Below are 25,206 nucleotides of genomic sequence, written 5' to 3'. Positions count from 1 at the left end.
TATACGCTGGACATTGATCATTTCCTTCTATACTCTGTCCTGAGGTGAATGAAAGAGTGTAGGGAAAAGCTGGGCTGTAAAGGGCATGGATGAGGCCATGATTCTGTCCCCGAGTTGACTTCCAGAAAGACTAAGTTTATGACTACTTGCACAGATACCAGAACATATGGCAGGAATTTGAATCCATCTGTGGTTTAGTTTATCTTTATGTCCATGTTCTGCTTGTCCTACATTCACTACCCTTCAATTCATGATTTCAGTTTTGACTCATTACACTCTGTGAATTTATGATTTATATAAGGCCTCTCAATTCAATTTTATAATAAAGTGAGGGTTTAAGTTTAATACAGCAGCATGTATTTTACTTGTGTGAAATTCTGCATTGGCAATAATTGTAACCTTCATTCAATCCATGGTTTTCTACTCTTCTCTGATGTACATCTAAAAATAAATAAACACACACACAAACACACACATACACACTGAACTTGTGGTTAAACACAATGAACTGCCTATGCATTTCTGTCTTCACTGCCTCCCAAAGTGGCAGCATGAATTTAAGTCAACAACCCACAAGAGCAAAGAGACTCAGAAAAGAGAAAGCAGTAGAAGAAAACATTGCACAAACTTTTGGAAGATGGAAAGTAGATAGAGAAGTGGTACCTGACTGCAGAGAATGAAGGAAGTTTAAACTTCAAGACCTGCAAAGGGACACTACAGTAGCAAAGCATGCAAGTTTTCTTGGAAAATTCTCAGAATCTAGATGCAACAGGTCCTTCAGGTAGGGAAGGGTAGTAAGGAACATGACTAGATATACAGATTGGTTGAGAATCCAGAAAGCAGTTGGACAAGGATCTACCAAAAGTTTAAAAGAATCTTCCAACTTAAAAGAGACCAAAGCCAAAAGGGAAAATTAAAGGAACTTGGAAGAAACAGACAATTCAGGAAGAAAAACAAAAACTATAATATTACAATCTCCTCGTGGAGCTAAAACAATATATTGCAACCATAAAAAAGCAAAATGCTATGAAAAATGAACAATCAGAAAGTAAATATGGCAGAGATACAACTGAACATTGCCAATCTCTTCTTCCTTAGTAATAGATGACCCACATCGTTGAAGGCAGTGACATGCTCTGCTAAAAACTTTTTTTAGACTCCCTTACAGATAGGGTAACCAATGAGAAGTAAGTAGAACTATTTAGGTGGGCTTTCAAGAAAGTTCTCCTTTATGGCACTACCAGAACTTCCATAAGGGTCTTGAACTTGATCTCCTTTAAGACCCGGACTAGTCACAAGCACAGGATGCCTGACATCTTTTAGTCCCAGACAAGGCCAAATGTGGAGGCACTGGCCACATCATAAGCTTGTACCACAAAATGACCCACCAAAAAAGCAATTTTCCCCAAAAGTGTTTCAGTTTTACAAAGTACAAGTACAGATATGGTTGCTGTAACTAAACTGAATAATGAGGCCGGGCACGGTGGCTCACGCCTGTAATCCTAACACTTTGGGAGGCTGAGGCGGGCAGATCACCTGAGGTCAGGAGTTGGAGACCACCCTGGTCAACAAAGTGAAACCCTGTCTCTACTAAAACTACAAAAATTAGCTGGGCGTGGGTGGCACATGCCTGTAGTCCCAGCCACTTGGGAGGCTGAGGCAGGAGAATCACTTGAACTCTGGAGGTGGAGGTTGCAGTGAGCTGAGGTTACGCCACTGCACTCCAGCCTGGGTGACAGAGTAAGACTGTCTCAAAAAATAAAAATTAAAAAAAACACTAAACTGAAAAACAAAACATGAATTTTAAATAACTTGGTAATAAGGAGCTAGAAACTCATCTGGAATTTATAAAGTCAAGTACATTAATTTCCTTACATAAAAAGCGTTACTGTAAATTACAGTGTAGCCATCAACCACATTCTTTTACCAGAACTAAGGCCATACTTCAAAAGCATCAGCTATTTGGCAAGTTATACCTTTCAAGACTTACAAGCATTTTCCAAGTCTAAAAATGTTTGCAAATTGGCTTAAAAACAGGCAGTTTTATAAACTTTATCCTTCGAATAAAACACCTAAAAATGTATTTAATTTTCTTCATGGAAACTATAAAAGTTTTTCTTTTCTAAAATAGCTCATTAGGCTCATTTTTAGTAAGACATCAGAAAATATTCTTCTTGGAAGATCTTAAAGTTGAATCCTCCAAACTAAATACAGCAGAAGAGCTAAATTAGTAAGATGACCCAAAGACATATAGGAAAAATACAAAAAGTAATTTAAAGAAAGAAGAGTACATAAAGAACAATTAATAGCTGAGACAAAGCCATAAACATTACTGTATAGAGACAAAAAGTCAATTTATTTGAAAAGAAGAAACTTAACACATGCAATCTATAAACCCAATTCTAATCTGAAAATTCACATAGATAGTAGCTAAAAGGAAGGGAATAGAGTCCAAGAACATATTACTATGTTTTTAACAGTGCAATAAACAAGAAAATTTTTTTCCTTCAATATAAAACATTTCAGGCAAGTCAACTAGCCTTAGGTTTTATTAGAAATCCACTGACAAGAAAGAATAGTGAAGAAGTGCAAACATGAGCACAAGGATCTCTGGGGAGAGGAGGATGAAGTATCATTAAGAAAAAAAAATGGGCCAGGCGCGGTGACTCACGCCTGTAATCCCAGCACTTTGGGAGGCTGAGGTGGGCGGATCTCAAGGTCAAGAGATGAAGACCATCTGGCCAACATGGTGAAACCCTGTCTCTACTAAAAATACAAAAATTAGCTGGGCATGGTAGTACGCACCTGTAGTCCCAGCTACTCGGGAGGCTGAGGCAGGAGAATTGCTTGAACCCGGGAGGTGGAGGTTGTAGTGAGCCTAAATGGTGCCATTGCATTCCAACCTGGCAACAGAGCGAGACTCCGTCTCAAGGGAAGGGAAGGGAAGGGAAGGGAAGGGAAGGGAAGGGAAGGGAAGGGAAGGGAAGGGGAGGGGAGGGGAGGGGAGGGGAGGGGAGGGGAGGGGAGGGGAGGGGAGGCGAGGGAAGGGAAGGGAAGGGAAGGGAAGGGAAGGGAAGGGAAGGGAAGGGAAGGGAAGGGAAGGGAAGGGAAGGAAAAAATGTGTCCAGGCACAGTGGTTCGTGCCTGTAACCCCAGCACTTTGGGAGGCCAAAGTGGGAAGACTACTTGAGACCATCCTGGGCAACATGGTGAAACCCCATCTCTACAAAAAACATAAAATTTTTAAAACGAAGTATCTTCACTAAACTATTGTGAACTGAAACCCTGGGGACATGAGAGATATTTTCCCCCATTTTGAAAGGAGAAATAATCTCAGAAGAAGATTAAAGTGACCTCCCCAAACAGTCTTCAGCAGATGAAGTGTTTCTAAAACAGAGCAGTGTGCATCAACTTTAGTATTTTATATAGTAGACCATAATGATTCTTTCTGATTGGTTGTCTCAGAATATAATTTCCTTAGATATTAAGGGTTTCTACCTCTAATATGTATCCAAGAAGGTAGGTAAGCTGACAGTAGGGAATGATTTTGTGAATACAAATAAATAGCATCTTTGAGAGAATGTTGATTTCTTGGATAGCTCTTCTGACCTCTTTCTTCTTGGAGTGCCTGCCCCTCTACACTAAAACTTTACCAAGCTTGATTTGACTCCCACACCAACACTCCAAATCTATACTATCAACAAGTGATAGATTACTGTCTTGCCAAGTTCAATGGTCTTACTCCCATTTTCTTTTCCCTTGATCACTTCTAGTCTGGAACACTATTCATAATCCTACTCTCTACTTATCTTTCATAAAACCAGTGCTTCCCTTAAGATCTCTAGCATATTCCTAGTTTTCTACTAGCTTTTTGACCATCACCGCCCTTTTCTCTTCCTGTCCTCCTAACAGAAGATATTTTCCAAAGTTCAATTATTAATCCTCTAATACGAAGTACGGTCTTTCCCCTCCACTGACCCATTCTGTAAAACAGATTCTAACATCATCTGATGGGACATTTTAAAAAAATCAAAATCGATATCCAGTATTTGGTCTTAGGTCTTGTAATTCTTACTACCTTCAAATCAGAACCTTCCACACTAAGTAGACTTCTAGCTTCACTGTCCTGCCCATAGGACAATTCAGTGAATCCTTGCTCATGCCCACACCACCCCTACCCACCTCCAGTGCCTTCCACGTTACATCCCATGCATCAGCTTTCTGATTCAGGTCAAGAAGGACCTTCTCTAATAGTTTCCAAACGCTTTTCCCATTCTCTAGCTTCCTGTAGCCTTGCCGTCCAACATGTCTGCACTTATTCCTATGCTGCCCATAGCTGTTTCCTCCTTAACAGGACAAGTACCCAGAAGGTACTTCACACCAAGTGAAACAGGAGAAAAACCCAGAGGGCAAAGAAGGAAATGTTTTGAGAGGGAAGTTATCACCATCTCTTTCTGATGCTTTTGATAGACCGACAAGTGCTCTATTGGTCCCTTCCTCACCACACACACTGTCTCTAAGGCCTTGTCCCATCCCAACAGAAGAAAGTTGTTTAATAGTATCTACTTACACTTCAGTGTGAATTTACACTACATGCCATATTAAGTCCAATCACTTTTCTATGCTTTTTAACATTGTGAAACAAGGAAATGAGTAAGACAGAGGCAGATATATGGAATAGCCAATAGCACAACAGGATGTGTACATGCCAAACAATAGGGCTATGTAAGGGAGGGTGAGAAACAGAGAAAGATGAATGAAGGGGTTGAGAGCTTGATTTTTCTATTAGACAGATCTAATACTGGGCCTGCCGGCATCAGCTGCATGGTGTTGGGGAAGAAACTTAGCTTCTCTGAAACTCTTTTTTCTCATCTGTAAAAAATACATATATTATATTAAATGATTTTTTAAAATAATAATATCTTTTAATTCAAGTAACAGCTAAAAACAATCATAAAAAACAAGTTAGGCTGGGATCAGTGGCCCATGCCTGCAGTCCCAACACCATCGAAGGCCAAGGTGGGAGGATCGCTTAAGGCCAGGAGTTCAAGACCAACCTAGGCAACATAGCAAGACCCTGTCTCTACAAAACAAATTTAAAAACTAGCAAAGTGTGGCGGTACACCTATAGCCCCAGCTAGTCAGGAGGCTGAGACAGGAGGATCTGTTGAGCCCAGGAATTCAAGGCTGCAGTCAGCTATGATTGCACCACTATACTCCAGACCAGGTGACAGAGCGAGACCCTGTCTCAAAAAAAAAAAAAAAAAAGAAAGAAAAGAGAAAATCAGTTTGTACAAAATCAGATCAGGAACTTCCCTTTTCCCTTCACTTCTGAACAAAACCCTTTTGAAAGCCTCCACCCTCAGTTTTGTGTGCCATTTCAGAATAATTCTCTTAAAAACCTGGTATAAAGTGCAGCCCTTTCAAAGCATGAGATAGGCCTCTGATGTTTAAGTTGGAGCAGATGATAGAAACTTTCCTGTTCTCAATAAAGTTTCTATTTTTTTATTTTTAAACAGGGTAAAGCTATTTTCTGCTTCTCTGTCTCCAATTATGACTACAGACCATGCTCAAACTGCAGGACACAACTCAATCAGCGAGTTGTGAAATCTTTTTCATGAATAATATCCCGAAGTTTCATGATGATGTATTATCCCCCGGCACAGGGTATTCAGCTAAAAAGGCTCATCTTCAAATTTGCTTGGACTTTTTTTTATGATACTTGCTTACTTTCAGGCATCTTTAGAATTGGTTAAATAAAGTAAATTTGGCATGGTTTAAACTTGCTTTTTTTCAAAAAAACATGTTCAAAACTTGCTCAATCTAGAATAGAACTTGAAAAAGCAGGGGAAAACCCAACTAATACAACAAAATCGACTTCTCTTGTTGAATGAAGCATAACCAAGAAGTCAATCATGTCACAGGGCTAAAAAGATTTCAACTATAAAGAATTAAAAGATATTTGTTCATTCATCCACTTACTTTTCTCAGGAATATTTATTGAGTGCCTACTAAATACTTGGCACTATTCATGACTTGAAAACAAAATAAGTCCTCATAGAACATAAGGCACTTATATTCTAGTGGAAATGCAGAACAAACAAAAACAAACACACACACACACACACACATATAATGCAGAGGCAGGTGATAATAAGTGCAATGAAATCTGAGTATGGAGTGACAAGGGAGGATAATGGCAGTGGGAAGGAAGAGGAAGTATCATTTAAGCTAAGACCCGAATAAAAAAAGAAAATGTATTCATGCAGAAGGAACAGCAAGACAAAGACCTTAAGATAAAACCCAGGCCAGGCGCGGTGGCTCACGCCTGTAATCCCAGTACTTTGGGAGGCTGAGGCACGCGTTATCACCTGACGTCGAGAGTTAGAGACCACCCTGACCAACATGAAAAAACCCTGTCTCTACTAAAAATACAAAAAGTTATCCAGGTGTGGTAGCACATGCCTGCAATCCCAGCTAGTCGGGAGACTGAGGCAGGAGAATCGGTTGAACCCAGGAGTTGGAGGTTGCGGTGAGCCGAGATCACGCCATTGCACTCCACCTTGGGTAACAGGAGCGAAATTCCATCTCAAAAAATTTTTCTTTTAAAAAAAGGTAAAACCCTTCTGTGTACATCTGAGTAACAGCTGGAAGCCAGTATGAGCACAGTAAGCAAGTGGAAGAGTAGGGGTGGAGATGAGATAGGCAAGCAGGGAACAGATCATGTGGGGCCCTAGAGACTGCCTTAAAAATTCAGACTTTATTCTTAATGTAATGGAAAGCCATTGTCAGGGGAGGAGGGCGCAGAGATGGATGTATAATCTCTAACTTTTTTTTTTTTTTTTTTGAGACAGAGTCTTGCTCTGTCGCCCAGGCTGGAGTGCAGTGGCGCAATATGGGCTCACTGCAAGCTCCGCCTCCCGGGTTCACGCCATTCTCCTGCCTCAGCCTCCTGAGCAGCTGGGATCACAGGCACCCACCACCACGTCTGTCTAATTTTTCGTATTTTTAGTAGAGATGGGGTTTCACCGTGTTAGCCAGGATGGTCTTGATCTCCTGACCTCGTGATCCGCCCGCCTCAGCTGCCCAAAGTGCTAGGATTACAGGCATGAGCCCCCGCGCCCGGCCTTTGACTTATATTTTTAAAGAGGAATCTGGCTGCTATTTTGGGAGCAAGGAGTTCAGGCTACTGCAACAGCATAGGTGAAAGGTCATGGTAGATGTGGCAAGACGTGGTCAGATTCTGGATATATATGAAGAGACAGCCAGTTGGATTTCTTCACAGATTAGATGTGTGGTGTGATGTTAAAAAAGAACAAGAGTCAATAATGACTTCAAATTTGGGAGCCTGAGCAACTAACTGGCTGAACAATGATGCCATTTGCTAAGACAGAAACATTGGGGAGATGAGGAGAAGACTAGAAAGGGGTCTGGGAGGAATAGTACTAAGAGTTTTGCTTAGAACCCAGTGAGCGTGACATGCTTATCAGACCTACAGTGGGAAATCTTGAGTAGTTACTAAAATTTAGGGACAAGGTCAGGGTCAGGAATGTAAATATGGAAGCAATCAGCATGGAGAAGACACACGAACTTGATAACACCTGTTAGGAAGATATTGTAGACAAAGAAAAGAAGACATGGAAGATGAACCCTTGGATGTTCTCACATTCACTGATGACAATAATAAGGAGGACTGAGCACAAAAAAATTAGAAACACCAAGTGAAATAGAAGAAAAACCTAGAGGGCAATGAAGGGTTTGAGAAGGAAGTTATCACCAACTCTATCTGATGCTTTTGATAGACTGACAATATTTTCTTCATAACACAGGGTAATCCGAAATGTGTTTGATACTGGTGCAGAGGCAATATGTTTGCTTATTGTCCCCTTCATGTAGAATGAAAAACATTAAACTCTCATGAGAAAAACTAATTCCATAATGAACTTCCTTCCTTCCTGTATTTATTTACTTATTTATTTATTTATTTATTTTTGAGATAGGGTCTCACTCCATCATACAGGCTAGAGTGCAGTGGCGCAATCATAGCTCACTGCAGCCTCAAACTCCCGGGCCAAGTCAGAATGAAAGTTTATAATGAGGCTGGCAATGACCTCCCTTCTTTTGAATGTTATGAAATGGTGGTATAACAAAATAACTCAGATATTTCTTTCCCTGTTCACACATCTAGATCAAATTCCAATCTAGTCAAGAAGGCAAAATAATTTCATCAGGGTCCCAGCTTTGGTACTAACAAGTCTAAAACACTAACTAAAAAGTATCCTAATCAAAAACACGACATGTATTTTGAAGCATTATACAATAACTATCTGTACAATTTTTGGTATGCATGAACTACAGAAATGTAGGTCACATAAGAGAAGGTGATACTTTTATAAATTATAGAAGAAACTACTTAGATATCTATTTCCTATCCTAGCTCAAAGTATAACTCAATGTTATATTAAAATGTTTCCCTTTTTTAATACTTTAAATGGTTTATTGAACATTAACAATCACTAAAATACATTCAAACATATAAACCTAAAGTCGGCAATTGCTCAACAGTGTCCGTCTGGCTGGGCATGGTGGCTCACACCTGTAATCCCAAGAGGTTGGGAGGCCAAGGTGGGAGGATCACTTGAAGCCAGGAGTTCAAGGCCAGCTTAGGAAACAAAGCGAGACCTTGTCCCTATGACATAATTTTTAAATTATCTGGGTGTGGTGGTGTGTGCCTATAATCCCAGCTGTTCCAGAGGCTGAGGTGGGATGATCGCTTGAGTACAGGAGTTCAAGGCTGCAGTGAGCTATGATCATACCACTGCACTCCAGCCTGGGCAACAGAGCAAGACCCTATCTCTAAAAAAGAAAAAAATATCTATTGGCAATTCTGTAACTTACGTATATTTGATAATCATGTACTAATATGGCACCAACATCACAAGAAAGAACTTGTACTGGTGAGCAGAAGTTGTATAGGATTTGTCATGTACAAAAAAATAGCTAATCTTACAGCTTTGGGTGGAACAAGGAAGAGAGCCCATTCTTTTCTGATTCTAAATTCCTGAACAATGATGAACTACCTGGCCAGCGCCCCTCCCAGGCAGCAAAGCATATAATGACTAAGAGGGCAGGCTGTGGGCATTCGAATCCTCAGTCAGCATTTACTACTTCTAGTGTTTCCTTGAATAAATTATTTTACCTCTCACCTCTCTTTTCCCTCAGTGGAAAAGAATATCCTCAGGTATGAATAGTCCTTCATTACAAGGTATGTGGGTATAATGCACTTGCCACATGTCATGCATGTGATAAAAACTCAAGAATACTAGCTGCTTTAATTGTCATTTATTCAGCTTCTCTTGTAAAACACACACACACACACACACAAACACTTCACTAGCAGGTAATTCGCTATTCAAGTCAGCTCGTCTAGTGTAGGGCACTGCTATATTCATAGAAAGATCTTCAAAATACCGAGTCAAAAGTCTCACTGTGACCAGTTATTACCAGTTCTGCCCTCTGAGTCCATACAAAGATTTCCTAATCTCTCCTACATGACAATCCCCATTATGCTTGAAGACAGACAGAAGGTCTAGTGCTGTATACCAACATAAAAATGCACTCAAGCACCAAACTGAGCATTCTGTACCCAGGAATGAGAACCAATCTTTGAGCATACTACTGGGGTATTTCAAAATCTTTGGAAAGGCCGTTCATGGGACTGTGCTGTAATTCATCAGAGTAGAACTTGTTATTGTCCATCTCTTTAAGCAAAGTCACAGGTTGAATGTGTTAAACCTCTGTTTCAAAGTTGTGCATATATGACAGCTATTAGCCTTATTAAGAGCTTTGACTACATCAAACATGTTTTCAAAGAAATACAACCAATCATTATTTAATACCTTCTGAAACTAAAAAGTACAGGCATGCATAATTTATCATTTCCTCTGACTCTAACACATTTTTGATAGTTAACAGGCTTAAGGAGATCTGGAAACATCAATTAAATAGGCCAACCTTTTGATTGGATACAAAACGTTCATTCATTCAACAAGTACTTGGAAACATTCTGTCAGGAACTCTGGGAAACAGGAACAACATAAACAACTCAATCTGCAGATGCTAACTAGAAGAACGAGTTCACCTGCAAGGTGTATTTCTTCCACACTAAAAGAATTGGGCAAATATGTTGATGTAGCTTTGCTTTTCTTAACTAGCATTCACAAAGCTAGTATGTTTCTATAACTCATATGCTGGTATGTTGAGAAGCAATCTTAACAGGAAGGGGGAAGGTAAATGGGGTATTTAGTCTCAACAGCAGTCCCTCACTACCCAAAGCACTCTTGGCATCCAGAGAGAAAGAGAGTTAGAGCAATGCACCAAAAGACAAGAACCAACGCAGATTGAATAAATCAGCATACTCCCTGTGGTCCAATCCAGGACACCATTCCTCTTTTCTCTAAGCCTAGGAGAAGCTTTAAGGATTTGTGCTTTACAAATGGCTTAAGAAACACCAAGGTTTCAAGGCTTCTTCACAAGGGCCAACTGTGACTTTGTTGAGCCTTTGTGGCTTAAGAGGAAACAGAACCCTCCTTTTCTCAGCTTCATCTTTCCTCATTGGAGGAAACCCAATGGGTCATTTGTTACATAAATGTTTAATATCATTAATAATCTGATAAAAAAGATAGGACAATGTGTCTTTCATCTGTTCATTTAGAGGGAAAATACAAATAACAATTTCTAATTTGGGCCAGAATATGGAGAAAATGGGGCCCTCAACCCCTGCTCATTCTGCAAACTGCCACAAAGGTTGCAGAGGGTATCTTGATCATGTGTATCAAGAACCATAAATCAATCATTCGCTCTTTTTCACCCAGTGGATCCACTTCTCTAACTGGTTCAAGAATATTTATTTATTTATTTATTAGAGACAGGGTCTTACTCTGTCACCCAGGCTGGAGTGCAGTGGCACATTCACGGCTCACCACAACCTCGACTGCCCAGACTCAAGCTATCCTCCCACTTCAGCCTCCCAAGCAGCCAAGACTGCACAGGTGTGTGCCACCTTTTTTTTTTTTTTTTTTTTTTTTTGGTAGAAATGGGGTCCTGCTATGTTGACCAGGCTGGTCTTAAACTCCTGGCCTCAAGCCATCCTCCTTCCTCAGCCTCCCAAAGTGCTGGGATTACAGGCATGAGCCACCATGTCTGGTTGACACCCTGTTTTATTAAAGGTACAAGTTCTTTGCATTTTTCCTCACTTTATGAAATAAGTCCATTTCTAGCTTTCAGTGCACATCAGTACATTGCAAGAATCCAGAATGACTGGCACTGCACTGGAACCCTCCCAGTTCGTCAGGAAATACTTTGACATTCTGTTTACACTTCCTGGAGTCAGGCTATTCTAACAGCATTCCTGCCCTGGTTCCTATTTGTGTAAATCAGTTCCTTCCCAAGAGGATTTCATGAGCTCCCTCATCTCTTGCCACCCCTCTCTTTTCTAGGATCCTTTCTTATTTCCCATATAAAGATACTGTGTTCAAGAAATTATAAAACACTGCATAAAGAAAAAAATGGGGCCAGGTGTGGTGGCTCATGCCCTGTAATCCCAGCACTTTGGGAGACCAAGGCTGGCAGATCACTTGAGGCCAGGAGTTTGAGACCAGCCTGGGCAATACAGTGAAACCCTGTCTCTACCAAAAAAAAAAAAAAAAAATTAGCCAGGCATGGTGATGCACACCTGTAGTCCCAGCTACTCAGGAGGCTGAGGCAGGAGAATCACTTGAAGCCAGGAGGCGAAGGTTGCAGTGAGCCAAGATCACACCACTGTACTCCAGCCTGGGCAACAGAGTGAGCTCCTGTCTCAGAAAACAAAAGTAAAAGAAAAAAGTGAGAGGAAAAAAGAAACAAATAGGTATTAAGACATTTCTTGGCCATTCAAACCTACCTTGAGAAATCCATAGTACTAGAAATCAAAGAGTGGACGCTTACCAAAGGAATGGAGATTCATGTGCTCTCTGGAAGAAACTCTTGAGTGATAAAAAGCGTTCTGTATCTTGACTGGGCTCTGGTGACTTGGGCATATAGGTCTGACAAAACTCCTACAATGGTATACTTAAAATCAGTGCATTTCACTGTAGGTAAAACATTACCTCAGTAAGGTACTTCAGTAAGAATAAATTACTCTGAGCAACATCTGGAAGCTATGCTGTATGCAACTTCAAGATTTCACACACGACAAGTTAAAAAAGGCCAAAATGCTCCAGCCTAGCGCACAGATGGGTTAGCCCCACTGCAGCCTCGGCTCAAATGCTGCCTTCTCTGTGCGCCTGCCCTGACTCACCAGGTGGACTCGGGCTGCCAATGCCATCACAACGCACCGGATGAACTTCATTATCTGACGGCACTGCTGGGTTTGTCTGTGCATCTGCTTCTCATGGGGGCTGCCTCTCTTTGAAGGTCCAGGTAAGGGCTAAGAATTTGGTGACTGAATCTATAATCCCGGCAAGTGCCTGGCACACAGTAGGCACATAGTAGGTATTTTTGAGATGATAAATGTAAGTCCCCGTGAGGGAAATCATCAAGTGGAGGGCAGTAGAGTAAGGTGACTCAGGAAGAGGGTTGAGGTAGAAGAGGAAATGCTGAGTAAATAGACAAGTACACACTGGCATGCAGATGAAGACACATCCTGTAGCACGTCCCAACCAAACAACTACAATCAATAAAGCTTAAGACACTGAGGCAAGTTTCCACTGGAAGAAGAAATGAGTTCTGGTCCTTAAAATCCTATTTTGTAATGTTGTTAAGGTTACAACTTTATTCGTACTTTTATTCAACAAGCATTTAGCAGGCACTGTGCCAAACACTCAAGCAATAAATAAGATACGATTCCTGCCCTCAGTTAGCTCATAGACTAATATAGAAAAACGAATAGAACCACAAAATGCAAAAAGAGAGATTTATGTAAGACAGGAGAGAAAGGAATGTGTGCAGCTGGAGGTTTGGCGATTTCAGGAAGGCTTCACATAAAGGTTGATTTTAGCCCAAGTATGGAAGAATGAAGAGGTGTTCACTAGGTTACAAGGAATAACAAGTATTCCATCCATACAAAAACATGGAGGTGACAAAACTGCATTCTGTGCAAGGAGAAACACAAGCAATGGATTAGGGAGCATCTGTTGCTCTACCATCAGCATCCATTGAACTGGCACAACCACCAGGGGAGATTAAGAGGAAAAACCTGAGACCTACAAGATTTAAATATCAGAGCCCAGGCCAGGCGCAGTGGCTCACGCTTGTAATCACTATGGTAAATACTTGTTAAAAATTGTAGTGTTACAAAGCAATTCTTACGCTAGCTGCTGCAGCTAAAATCACTGGAAGACTCACAGTACAAGTCCTTCACAGGCAACCCTTTAAAATGATTTTAGCTGCAGCAGCTAGCGTAAGAATTGCTTTGAAACGCTACAATTTTTAACAAATATTTACCATAGTGTCTTAATATCTGTTGATTGAAATTATATATAATTACTAAAATTACTTCCATTAGCAACAAAGTCAAAAAAAGTTAAAAGGTGGTGAACAGCACATTCCCAAAAGATAAAACTTGGGGCAGGTGGAGAAACAGACCAATTAGAAGTGAGGAAGGACTCATATTCTAGTGCCAGACTTGGCAATGAGCTCAGGTTGACATCCCCTACAGGGTGACAACAATACTGAAAAAATCCAATCCAGAGATAACAGGAAGGGCAGGTGACCAGAAAGGTAGTGAATTAAGTTAGCCTGTTCTGCTCCAGCCATAAAAATTACTATTGTATTTGAACCTCAACCTAGATAGCAACATTAACTTACAGACTAGAAAACCGTGACCAGCCAATGCAAAGTGCTACATACCCCAGTTTCAATCTCATTAGTATTTCGTCTGTTTACCATATGGCTTTCAGATGACCCAAAACAGAGAGACAATGGCAACTATTAGGCATAGAAAATTAAAAGGTACTGCAGAAGAGGCCTAAAATTAGAGTCCAGGCTGTATTTTCTACCACTTCATCAGCCACTGCGTAGCCTTGTTAGAATCAAGCTTCCCCTCTGCCTTTGCCTTCAAACCATTACTTGGTTTTAAACTAGTGTTTAATCATAAACCAGCCCTGCTACATTATTAATGTTTCAAACAGCCTTTCCAACCACATAATAATCCAATATCATTATGTTGAGCTATCTTAAAGGGTAGCTTTCCTACCTTTGTTTTGAATTGCAAAATTAGCATGAGTAGACAAACCAGTTTTTATGTATACTCAAGTATTAGAAGTACAATTTGAAATAAATAAAAACAAGATTCATAAAGTGATAATAATTGGCAGAATAACCACCAGCTCTTACCTCACTCTTTCTCCTCCACTCTAAAAAATAAACTTTGGTTATGAGAATAAGACATTAGCTACTAAAAATCACAGATAGAAAACGGAAATGGCAAGGAGATGCTGACATGGAGTCCAGTCACCATTCAAAACTTTACAAGGTTATTGGAGTTGACTTTGGGGTATTCAAAGCTGCAGTTGCGAATAAAAGTAGCAGATTATATGTAATACATATAGAATATATAATACATATGTATATATGTACATACATATACAATATAAACATTTAAAAACCCTCCTATATTTCAGTAATGTGTAAAGGAATAGGGCAAAATGTAGCATGAATATCAGCAAGCCAGAGAAATAATACTTTACAAATACACATTTGAATCAACCTTTTATCTTCAAATTAGGGGTTCTTAAAGAGGTTGCGGCAATGACAGAGTCATTCATCCTGCTTCTTTTGGCAAGAACAGTATTTTAAAATATGTGCTTTGGTGGCAAAGGCAAAGCTGACAAGAGAGATAAACGTGGACACTGAAGAAACAAAATAGCCCTAACAGTGAGCACACTGTGGTCATTTCAAATATCCAGGGTATACTAAAAGTATCTGAACATGTAAATTACTCATATACACACAGTGAAGACAAACATACTGCCTTGCTCCAAGTGGGATGAAAAAAATAATAATTTTAATTTCATTAACTATATTAAAAGGATATGACAGTACCTTTAGGAAGATCCAGCTCTAACGATGAACAAAATACATTATAGAGGTGCCAAATCATTGCTGATAAACACCTTTACATAGACTGCGATGAGAGTGAATACAGACCACATGTACTATGCGCAATGATATCTTTTATCACAATACATTTTTTCCCTGTTCATTATATACAAATTTCTTGGAGAAAACCTACATAATTATGAGCAAGCAGGGACAAAAAAGGAATTCATCGTTTTCCAAAATGTGCATACTAAAAAAAGGGAAGCGTGTGAAATCATTCGTATTCACGTTTCCTGAAGCAAATACAAAGCACGCAGATGCAAACTCCACACAGAAGCCATGTATGGCCAAAACATGTCCCCATGTCTCCCCTTCTCCCTCCCTCAATCCCCAACACTCAAACACAAAATGGCAAGTTTGTTTTCCAAAATTATGCAGAACACACACTGCTAATGGAAAATTACAGTTGGAAGTCTTGGCTTTTCAAAGTTTATGAATGAGGGAAGTTATTTCTCTTAACTATATTGCTGGAATTTTTCCACTCTCATTTCAATTCAAAATACAGTGTTTATTCTTCTCTCAACTTCCCATGCCCTTCCCTTCACATCTTTCTAAGTCACCTTCAGACCAAAGTTTCAATCTAAAAAGACACTAAAAGCTCATTCCTTAGACCTCCCTACTGTCCCGTGGGTAATGCTACTCACATTTCACATTCCTTCATTTAGCGTAAGAAATGTAACGTTTAAAGTTTATTCTTTCTTTCCACACACATACGTGTATTTCTTTAAGGAAAAATAAATTATTTTCAATTACTGTTCGCTTTAGAATTCTTAAACATGCTGTTTTTTCCGTGGAATAATCTTTAAGCCTAATTCAAAGTTTTAAATACGTTAACTAAACCAGCACGTGGCATCAATAACTCCTAAATGACCGCAGGGCTGGTGCACGCCACAGTTTTCAGCAGTTGTTCCTGATTCACATCTGCTTAGAAGACTTTTGCCTCGTTTTAAAAGCGTCCAGTAGAATAACGGCTAGAAGTCCTGATGTTAACCTTCTACAGATAAATGTAGCCCCAAGGCGTTAATGAAGAGACCCGCTCTTTTTCAGGGGGAAAGAAGGGAATGGAAGATCTTGCCTGTGAGACACAGCTGGGAGGGTAACAACTCTTGAGTGAGTGACGGTAGAATCTCAGTCTCATCAAAGCTGAAAATGAAAAAGCATATGTCCCGGCCCCTACCCCCTGGCTTGGATGCGGCCCCAGAGAAATCACCCTTCCAGGTGGGCCTTCGTGTATTACCTCCTACACCTGCCCTCCCACCCACCCTTCCTTTCCACTCCCCCCTCCATACTGAATACACTGGCTTCTCAGGTATAAGGTTAGCATCCCTACTTCTAGGCACCCCGAGGGAATACACCCGAGAGCCCTGGCCCAGCTCTGCACCGCGCGCTCTGGGCTGTGCCCCGCAGAGACGCCCCGGGCGAGCCAGGGCCGACCGCGCTGCTCCTCCCGGACGCGCGGTGCCGACACCCGGCGGGCGAGCGCCCACCTCTGCCCTAGGAAGCCAGTGACACCGTCGGGGGCCAGGGGTTAGGGCAGCGCTAATTAAAGCTGGACATTAAGATGCAGGAGCGGCAGAACCCGCAAAGTCCCCAAAAGTGGACAAGCAAACCAGCTTCTTCGCGCCGGCTGGATCGCCGAAGGAAGCTAAAGTGCAGAGTGACCGGGGCTGCAGTCACCTCGCGACGACCGCCTCGAGTCAGTCAACAACCTGCGGAAGGGAGAGCAGTGAAAGGCACTCACCTCCACCCATCTCTGAGCCTCGGCGAATGCCACGCAGCAGTTGGCCTCTGCCTCCTCCAGCCCTTCCATGGCTAGGACAAGGGAGGGAGAGAGAGACTCAGTGGATGCGTGGAGGGGCAGGGGTGTCCCCGCGCGTCTGGGCCCCACGGACAGGGAGGGCACGCGGGCCGCAGCCAACTCCGGCTTCCCCTCCGGCTGCGAAGGCGCCCGGGTTCTCGTTCCCTTTGTTGCGCTCTGCAATTCGTTAAGGTTTCCAACCAACAAGAACGTGAAGACCTGGCTTTCTCTAAACTCCTGAAAGCGACCCAAGGTCCGCGGGGACCCGGGCAGCCAGGCAGGACGCGGGAGGCGAAGCGGGCGCCCGGAGGCAGCGCGCGGCACCAGCCCCGACGACAGTTTGGACTTCAAAAGTCGCAGCGCCGCCGCCGTCCTCCCCGCAGTGGCCCCGCCCCGGCCCACCCCACCGCCCGCCCGGGGCCGGCCAAGTCGCCGCTTCCGTCCGCCCCTCCCGTGGCTCCCCGGGGCTCCCGGCCGCGGCCGCCTCTGCGGTCAGACTGTCTGGTCCGGGAGATGCCACCGTTCGCCAGGGGCCGCGGCCCGCGCCCCGAAGGGATGCGCCGCAGTGCACGCATCCTTCCAGCACCCTCCCGCTTGGCCGCTGCCCTCTCCCGGGCCACTGAGAGCGGCGCCCTCCCTGCTCGCGGCCGCCCGGCCCGCTTGACATACCAAGAATAGCTGCACACAATTGTACCTTTCCCGGCCAAGAAACTTCCCCCGCTGGAGAGCGCGGCCCGCCTCCCTCACCTGAGCCCGAGCCAGCAGAGCCCGCTACCCGCTCTCCCGCAGCGATCCGGCCCCGGCGCCAGGTGCTCACCCTCCCCTCCCACGCTCCCGCCCCCTGCGGCGGCCCGGCCCTCCCGGCTGCAGAGCAGGGTCGTGGACTTGGCATGTGCGACCGCTTCCCCACGGCGGAGTCCGGCCCCCGCTCCGCCCGATTTCCAGGTGGGTGCGGTGGAAGGAGGGTCCCTGCCCCTCCACCACGACTCGCCGCTGAGGGTTCGAGCGAGCGGGAGAGTTCCTTGCATTCCCCACTTCCCGCCCGCTCAGCCCAGTTTAGGCGGTTTGATGATCGCCCTTGCGCTGAGCGTCAAAACTCCCACCCTTCGTGGTTTAAGGACACTCAGGGGACAGCAAAGTGGCAGTTTATGCGGTATCCGTAGCGGCCCTGGGTAGGTGTGCAGGGCCACGGGGCGGGAGGCACACGGGTCGGTTTCCGTGGGTCCTTTTCACACCAGTGCTCAAATCAGGTCTCCACAAAGGAGTCTACTCACCTGTCTGAGCAACTTGGGCCTCACTCCGCGCTCCTGAGGCACTATCCAGGCCACAGGTTGATGGCTTCATCTTTGGAGGAAGATAAAGACCAGTCTGTACTCTGCTGAAACGAAAGCAAACCCTTGTTCTTATTTTTCTGGTTGTTTACTTTTTATGAAGAAAAATATTAGATATAGAGCAAAGACTAATAGAATACTACCTAAGACCCAGCATCTGTATTTAACAACTATTTGCCTTTTGCCTTATTTGTCACCTTTTCTGCTGGAGGGTTTTATTTTTTAATTTTTAAAATTGTATTTACTTGTTTGTTTTTGTTTGTTTTTTGAGACGGAGTCTCACTCTGTCGCTCAGGCTGGAGTGCAGTGGCACCGTGTCGGCCCACTGCAGCCTCCGTCTCCTGGGTTCAAGCAATTCTCCTGCCTTAGCCTCCGGAGTATCTGGGATTACAGGTGCCCACCACCATGCCCGGCTAGTTTTTTTTAATTTTTAGTAGAGACGGCGTTTCACCATGTTGGCCAGGCTGGTCTCGAACTCCTGACCTCAGGTGATCCACCCACCTCGGCCTCCCAAAGTGTGTGTGTGTTTGTTTGGGGAACGAGTCTCGCTCTTTGGCTCAGGCTAGAGTACAGTGGCGCTATATCGGCTTACTGCAAGCTCTGCCTCCATTCTCCTGCCTCACCCTCCCGAGTAGCTGGGGCTGCAGGCGCCTGCCACCGTATTTTTTTAGTAGAGACGGGATTTCACCGTGTTAGCCAGGATACCCTCGATCTCCTGACCTCATGTCCACCTGCCTCGGCCTCCCAAAGTGCTGGGATTACAGGCGTGAGCTACCGCACCCACCCGTTCTTGTTTGCTTTTTAAGTTTTTTAAGAGACAGCTCTGTTGCCTAGGTTGGAGTGCAGTGGCGCCATCATAGCTTGCCGTGACCTTGAACTCGTGGACTCAAACGATCCTCCTGCCTCAGCCTCCCAAGTAACTGCGACTACAGGCAAGTGTCACCACACCCAGCTAATTTCTGTATTTTTTGTAGAGAGAAGGGTGTCACTATATTGTCCAGGATGGTCTCAGACTCTGACCTCAAGCAGTCCTCCCACCTTGGCCTCCCAAAGTGCTAAGCCATCACACCTGGTGGAGAGTTTTAAAGTAAAGACAGGAAATTTCACCCCTATATGGTACCATATACATATCATTTTTAAAAGGACACTTTCCCACTTTGGAATCACGAGGTCAGGAGTTCGAGACCATCCTGGCCAACATGGTGAAACCTATCTCTACTAAAAATACAAAAAAAAAAAAAAAAGTTAACTGCACGTGGTGGTGGTACTCAGGAGGCTGAGGCAGGAGAATCGCTTGAACCAGGGAGTCAGAGGTTGCAGTAAGCCAAGATCACACCACTGCACTCCAGCCTGGCAGCAGAGCCGTGACTCCATCTCAAAAAAGAAAAAAAAAGAAAAAAAGACACTTTCCTACATAAATATAATGCTATTTTCACATCTAACTAAAACTAACAATAATTATCAACTCATATCAAATTCTTCCAACTGACCCAGAAATGTCTTTTACAGCTGACTTACTCAGACCAGGATCCAATCCATGACCACCCATTGCATTTGAGTGCATCTTTTTTAACCCAGAAGAGACTCCTCCTCCTCCACACTCCCCCTTTTATGGAATGACAGTGCCTTGTTGAAAAAACCAGACTGTCTTCTGGATTTATCTTAGACTTCTTTGTGGTGTCTTCAACATATTTCTCTTCTCCCTGTACTTCCTGTGCTCTGGAAGTTAGCTCTAAAAGCTAGATTGGAACCTATCTCTTCTGAGTAAACAGTTCACCACCCACATTCTTCCGGATTGGGGTGATGGTTTTTGTTAGGTTCATTTTTGTTCAGCCACTTTTTACTGGCACTATCTGTAGTCTGTGGTCTGTTTAAAAAAGCTGACAAGCAAGCCTCAGGAACACAACTGTTCCTCCTGAAAGGGAGGCCACAGACTGAACCATCTCTTCGCCTCTTGTCTTCTTTCTGATCAGGCCAAACCCCAAAAGAAAATGGAATGATGAAAGAAACTGGGAAGATATTTCTCTCTTGTTGGCTATTCAAAAACTTTTAAGTGTGGCGAGGCACAGTGGCTCACGCTTGTAATCCCAGCATTTTGGGAGGCCGAGGCGGGCAGATCACTAAGTCAGGAGTTCACGACCAGCCTGGCCAACATGGTAAAACCCCGTCTCTACTAAAAATACAAAAAAAATTAGCCGGGCATGGTGGCAGCCACCTGTAATCCCAGCTACTTGGGAGGCTGAGGCAGGAGAATCGCTTGAACCTGGGAGGGCGGAGGTTGCAGTGAGCCGAGACCATGGCACTGTACTCCATCCAGCCTGGGCAACAGAGCAGACTCCATGTCAAAAAAAAAAAAAAAAAAAAAAAAAAACCTTTTAAGTAATTAGTGAATACCTCATATGTGCTAGATGTTATAAGTGATACAACATTTTAAAATTCTAGATGCTGAATCCTATTCACTATTCAGTCCAGTAGGACATTCTGCAAGCTTCACAAGGATTATTATTCTTAGAGTTAATATATACATACATTACACTATTTAAAGCCCCTGCAGTGTAACTAGCTTTAGGGGTGGCAGCCCAGAATGTTAAGAAGTGCACAGCCTTGGGGATCTGAATGCCTTACAATATTAGCAAGCTACCAGAATCACTAAGTTTCCATTTCTTTATCTGAATAATGTGATAATACTTCAAAGGATTGTTGTGAGAATTAAATATGATGGTGGATATAAAAGCCGAAGGCATTGCTTAGAATAGACACTCAATAAATGAAGGTTGAAGGTTATTTCCCTTTGGTCTCTCTTTCTAATAGTATGTCACATTTTTCCTAAAAAAAATGGGAATTTCATGTATTTGTTCAAATAGTTATATGGAAAGGCTGGAGGATTTTGCAAATCCTGTTTCAAGTCGGCTCAGGCACCAGTCACTGCTTGGCCTCTTTAATGTTGAAAGTTTGCAACTCAGAAGACCCAAATATAATTCTTTGCCTCCTGATATCAGTCATTAGAATGTTTTACCCTTCTGGAAAGATTTATACAGCTCTATAGAGAAAAGTACAGCACCTGCCTTAGGAGTTTGAAATGAAATTCACAACAACAAAACATCAAAATTTGTATTTATTTTCCAAAGGAATTTGAGATACCTTTCAATATGTAAAAATGTAAGACAGTACAATTGTCATGTATTGATGCATTAGTGATTAACTCTTGATGAGAGAAAGGGGTACAATCTTTCTGGAAGGTCACTTGGCAATAAATATAAAAAGTTTTTCAAATGCCCACACTCTGTCCCAGCAATTCCACTTCTTGGAATTTATACCAAGGACCTGAGCAAACAGAGATGCACAGAATGAAGTAATGGTGGTAGACACAGAGATGCCCCATAGGAGTGTCATAGGAGGACTTGCTTCACAGGAGGACTTGCTGCTCAGCCTTGGAGAATGTGGTCAACAGATACCCCTAGCTATCAGCCCCTTCAGAGTTGACCTCAGCTGCAGAGTGCAGCCTCACCTGAGGTCCTTCCCCTCCCAGGACAGCCCTCATCTGGTCAGTGAATGACAAGATTATAAAAGCCTAGCCATTTCCACCCAATGGGACAACACTCATAGGCCTTTACAGTAGACCCTGGGGTCTGCTGAGGCTGCAGGACTGCACCACAGTTCACCTTCTCCCTCGCCCACACCTGCTCCTTCCCTCTTCCGTTCACAGGGATCTAGCCCTAGTTAATATCTTACACCTCCAATGCCATTTCTGTCAGCTTCTGAGGACTCAACCTGTGATGGCATCAAGCATGACTTGTTAAGAATGAGAATCCCAAAGCTACCAAAACCCCTAACAATAGAGATGGTGGAGTAAATTATGGTTCCTCCATAGAGTGAGATATTGTATAGTCATTAAGAATGTAAAAAGAGGCCAGGTGCGGTGGCTCACACCTATAATCCCAGCACTTTGGGAGGCCAAGGCAGGTGAATTGCTCAAGCTCGGCAGTTCAAGACCAGCCTGGGCAACATGGTGAAACCCCATCTCTACTGAAAATACACAAATTAACTGGGCATACTGGGGCACGCCTGCAATCCTAGCCACTTGGCAGGCTGAGGCACAAGAATTGCTTGAACCCAAAAAGCAGAGGTTGCAGTGAGCTGAGATCGTACCATTGCACTCCAGCCTGGGCAACAGAGAGATTCTATCTCAAAATAAGAAAAAAAAAAAATGTAAAAGGACATTCAGTGGCACAAGAAAGAGTTAAATATATTGCAAAGTGAAAAAAGGCAGGCTGGGCATGGTGGCTCACGCCTGTAATCCCAACACTTTGGAAGGCTGAGGCAGGTGGATCACCTGAGGTTAGGAGTTTGAAACCACCTGGGCCAACATGGCGAAACCCCATCTCTACTAAAAATACCAAAAAAAAAAAAAAAAAAAAAAAAAAAAAAAAGAAGAAGAAGAAGAAAGAGAAAAAAAGAAATAAAGGAAAGGAAAGAAATGTATAAAGCACCTTAGTTTGGGTTAGTTTGGGTTTGCATTTTTTAAATGTTTAATTTTGGCCACATAGAACAATTTGGGAAAAACATCACTGAACTTTTGACAGTGGCTATTTCTTTTCTGTTTGTTTTGTTTTGTTTTGTTTTTTAAGACAGGGTCTCACTCTGTCACCCAGGCTGGAATGCAGTGGCACTCATTGCAACCTCAGCTTCCCAAGCTCAAGTGATCTTCCCACCTCAGCCTCCCAAGTACCTGGGACTACAGGTACATGCCACCACACCTGGGTAATTTTTGTATTTTTTGTAGAGACAATGTTTCATCATGTTACCCAGACTGATTGCAAATTCCTGAACTCAAGCAATCCACCCGCCTCAGTCTAACAAAGTGCTGAGATTACAGGCGTGAGCCACAGTGCCCAGCCACCAACAGTGGCTATTTCCGAGTGGAGATTTTGTACCTCTCTCTCTTTTCCAAGTGTTTTTACAAAAGACATGTATATTACTTTTATAAATAAGAAAATCTGTATGACACAAAAATAAAATTGGCTTTCCATATCTGCAGGTTCTACATCTGCAGATTCACCAACTGGGGATGTAGGGGGTATGGAGTGGGGAAAACAATGAAAAATAACAATACGACAATTAAAAAGAACACAAATGTTAAAAAACACAGTATAACTGTTTACATAGTATTTACATTGTATTAGGTATTGTATTAAGTAATCCAAAGATGATTTAAAGTATATGGAAGGACTGTGCAGGTTTTATGCAAATACTACATCATTTTATATGAGGGACTTGAGAATCTGTGGGCTTTGGTATGAACAGGGGGTCCTAGAACAAATTCCCCCAAATTCTGAGGGATGACAGTATGTCCAAATTTGACTTCTACCTCATCCCACAACCTTCAGTCCCCTCCTGCCTTTGCTGACTTGGTAAATGGCACCATACCTAAAATTTGAGGGTCATGCACGACTTTTTTGTCTTTCATCCCAATGCCAACCCCATTCCCAGTCTTGTCAATTCTATTAATACTACCTTAGTTCAGTCTCTCATTAGCTTTCAGTTAGATTTCAGAAACAGTAATGACCTTCTTGAAATCTAACTCTTTTTAATTTTTTTTATTATACTTTAAGTTCTAAGGTACATGTGCACAACGTTCAGGTTTGTCACATATGCCATGTGCCATGTGCCATGTTGGTGTGCCGCACCCATCAACTCGTCATTTACATTAGGTATATCTCCTAATGCTGTCCCTCCCCGCTCCCCTCACCCCACATCAGGCCCTGGTGTATGATGTTCCCCTTCCTGTGTCCAAGTGTTCTCACTGTTCAATTCCCACCTATAAGTGAGAACATGTGATGTTTGGTTTTCTGTTCTTGCAATAATTTACTGAGAATGGTAGTTTCCAGCTGCATCCATGTCCCTATAAAGGACACAAACTCATCCTTTTTGATGGCTGCATAGTATTCCATGGTGTATATGTGCCACATTTTCTTAATCCAGTCTGTCATTGATGGACATTTGGGTTGGTTCCAAGTCTTTGCTATTGTGGATAGTGTTGCAATAAACATACATGTGCATGTGTCTTTATAGCAGCATGATTTATAATCCTTTGAGTATATACCCAGTAATGGGATGGCTGGGTCATATGGTACTTCTAGTTCTAGATCCTTGAGGAATCGCCACACTGTCTTCCGCAATGTTGAACTAGTTTACAGTCCCACCAACAGTGTAAAAGTGTTCCTATTTCTCCACATCCTCTCCAGCACCTGTTGTCTCCTGACTTTTTAATGATCACCATTCTAACTGGCAAAGGATATGAACAGACACTTCTCAAAAGAAGACATTTATGCAGCCAACAGACACATGACAAAATGCTCATCATCACTAGCCATCAGAGAAATGCAAATCAAAACCACAAGGAAATCTAATTCTTAAACCACCAACACACTCCCCACTCCTGCCCCAATTAACCTCTCTTTAAAGGACTCCCAGTGGCCTTTAAAAACCATCTGGTGGTTGCCAGCCCATTAAGTGGTGTCCTTCGGGATCTGCTCCTGCCCACTTCTCTAACCACGTGTTAACCGGAGCTTCTCCCTTTTCCAGAAATGTGTTTCTCTCCCTCCCTTTACCTTGCTTTCTCTTACCTATTCTTCCAGGCTCAATTCAGGCCTCTTCCTTCTCAGAATTCAAAAAGCTTAGCAGATCCTCCTGAGCGAGGTGAGACATATCTTCATTATGCAATCATAGCCCCTTTCACAAGGTATTATATTGCCTCTTTTCCTCATTGAACCATAAGCAATTTAAGAGTACCTGGCTTGGTGCCTGACATATATCTAGTATTCAACAACTGTTTATTATCTGGAATGTGTACATGTAAAACCTATAACTTAATGTACAGAATAACACATTGATAACAGCAGAATAGAAAATATCATTGCTTAGTGCCACTGATACAAG

General features: G+C 42.8%; 1 protein-coding gene across 5 annotated transcripts in view; it reads right to left on the bottom strand.

Moving 5' to 3' along the window:
- LMO7 (LIM domain 7) overlaps positions 1-18,281 on the bottom strand; it is a 219,327-nt gene extending 201,046 nt beyond the window's left edge. For 3 of the 5 annotated variants that reach the window (XM_038007757.2, XM_073014397.1, XM_038007767.2), the window contains exon 1: positions 16,880-16,950. In XM_038007757.2, coding sequence (XP_037863685.2) covers positions 16,880-16,948 — 69 coding nt within the window. In that variant the 5' untranslated portion in view covers positions 16,949-16,950. Of the gene's footprint in view, positions 1-16,879; positions 17,292-18,210 lie in introns of those variants that run through there. The other 2 variants (XM_073014398.1, XM_073014399.1) reach the window with 2 other exon arrangements.
- Positions 18,282-25,206: the final 6,925 nt, after the last annotated feature.

This window comes from Chlorocebus sabaeus, chromosome 3 (genome assembly GCF_047675955.1).
Source record: "Chlorocebus sabaeus isolate Y175 chromosome 3, mChlSab1.0.hap1, whole genome shotgun sequence".
Classification (NCBI taxonomy): Eukaryota; Metazoa; Chordata; class Mammalia; order Primates; family Cercopithecidae; genus Chlorocebus; species Chlorocebus sabaeus.
The sequence above is the reverse complement of the archived record's forward strand: the minus strand, read 5'-3'. Positions and strand labels throughout refer to the sequence as shown.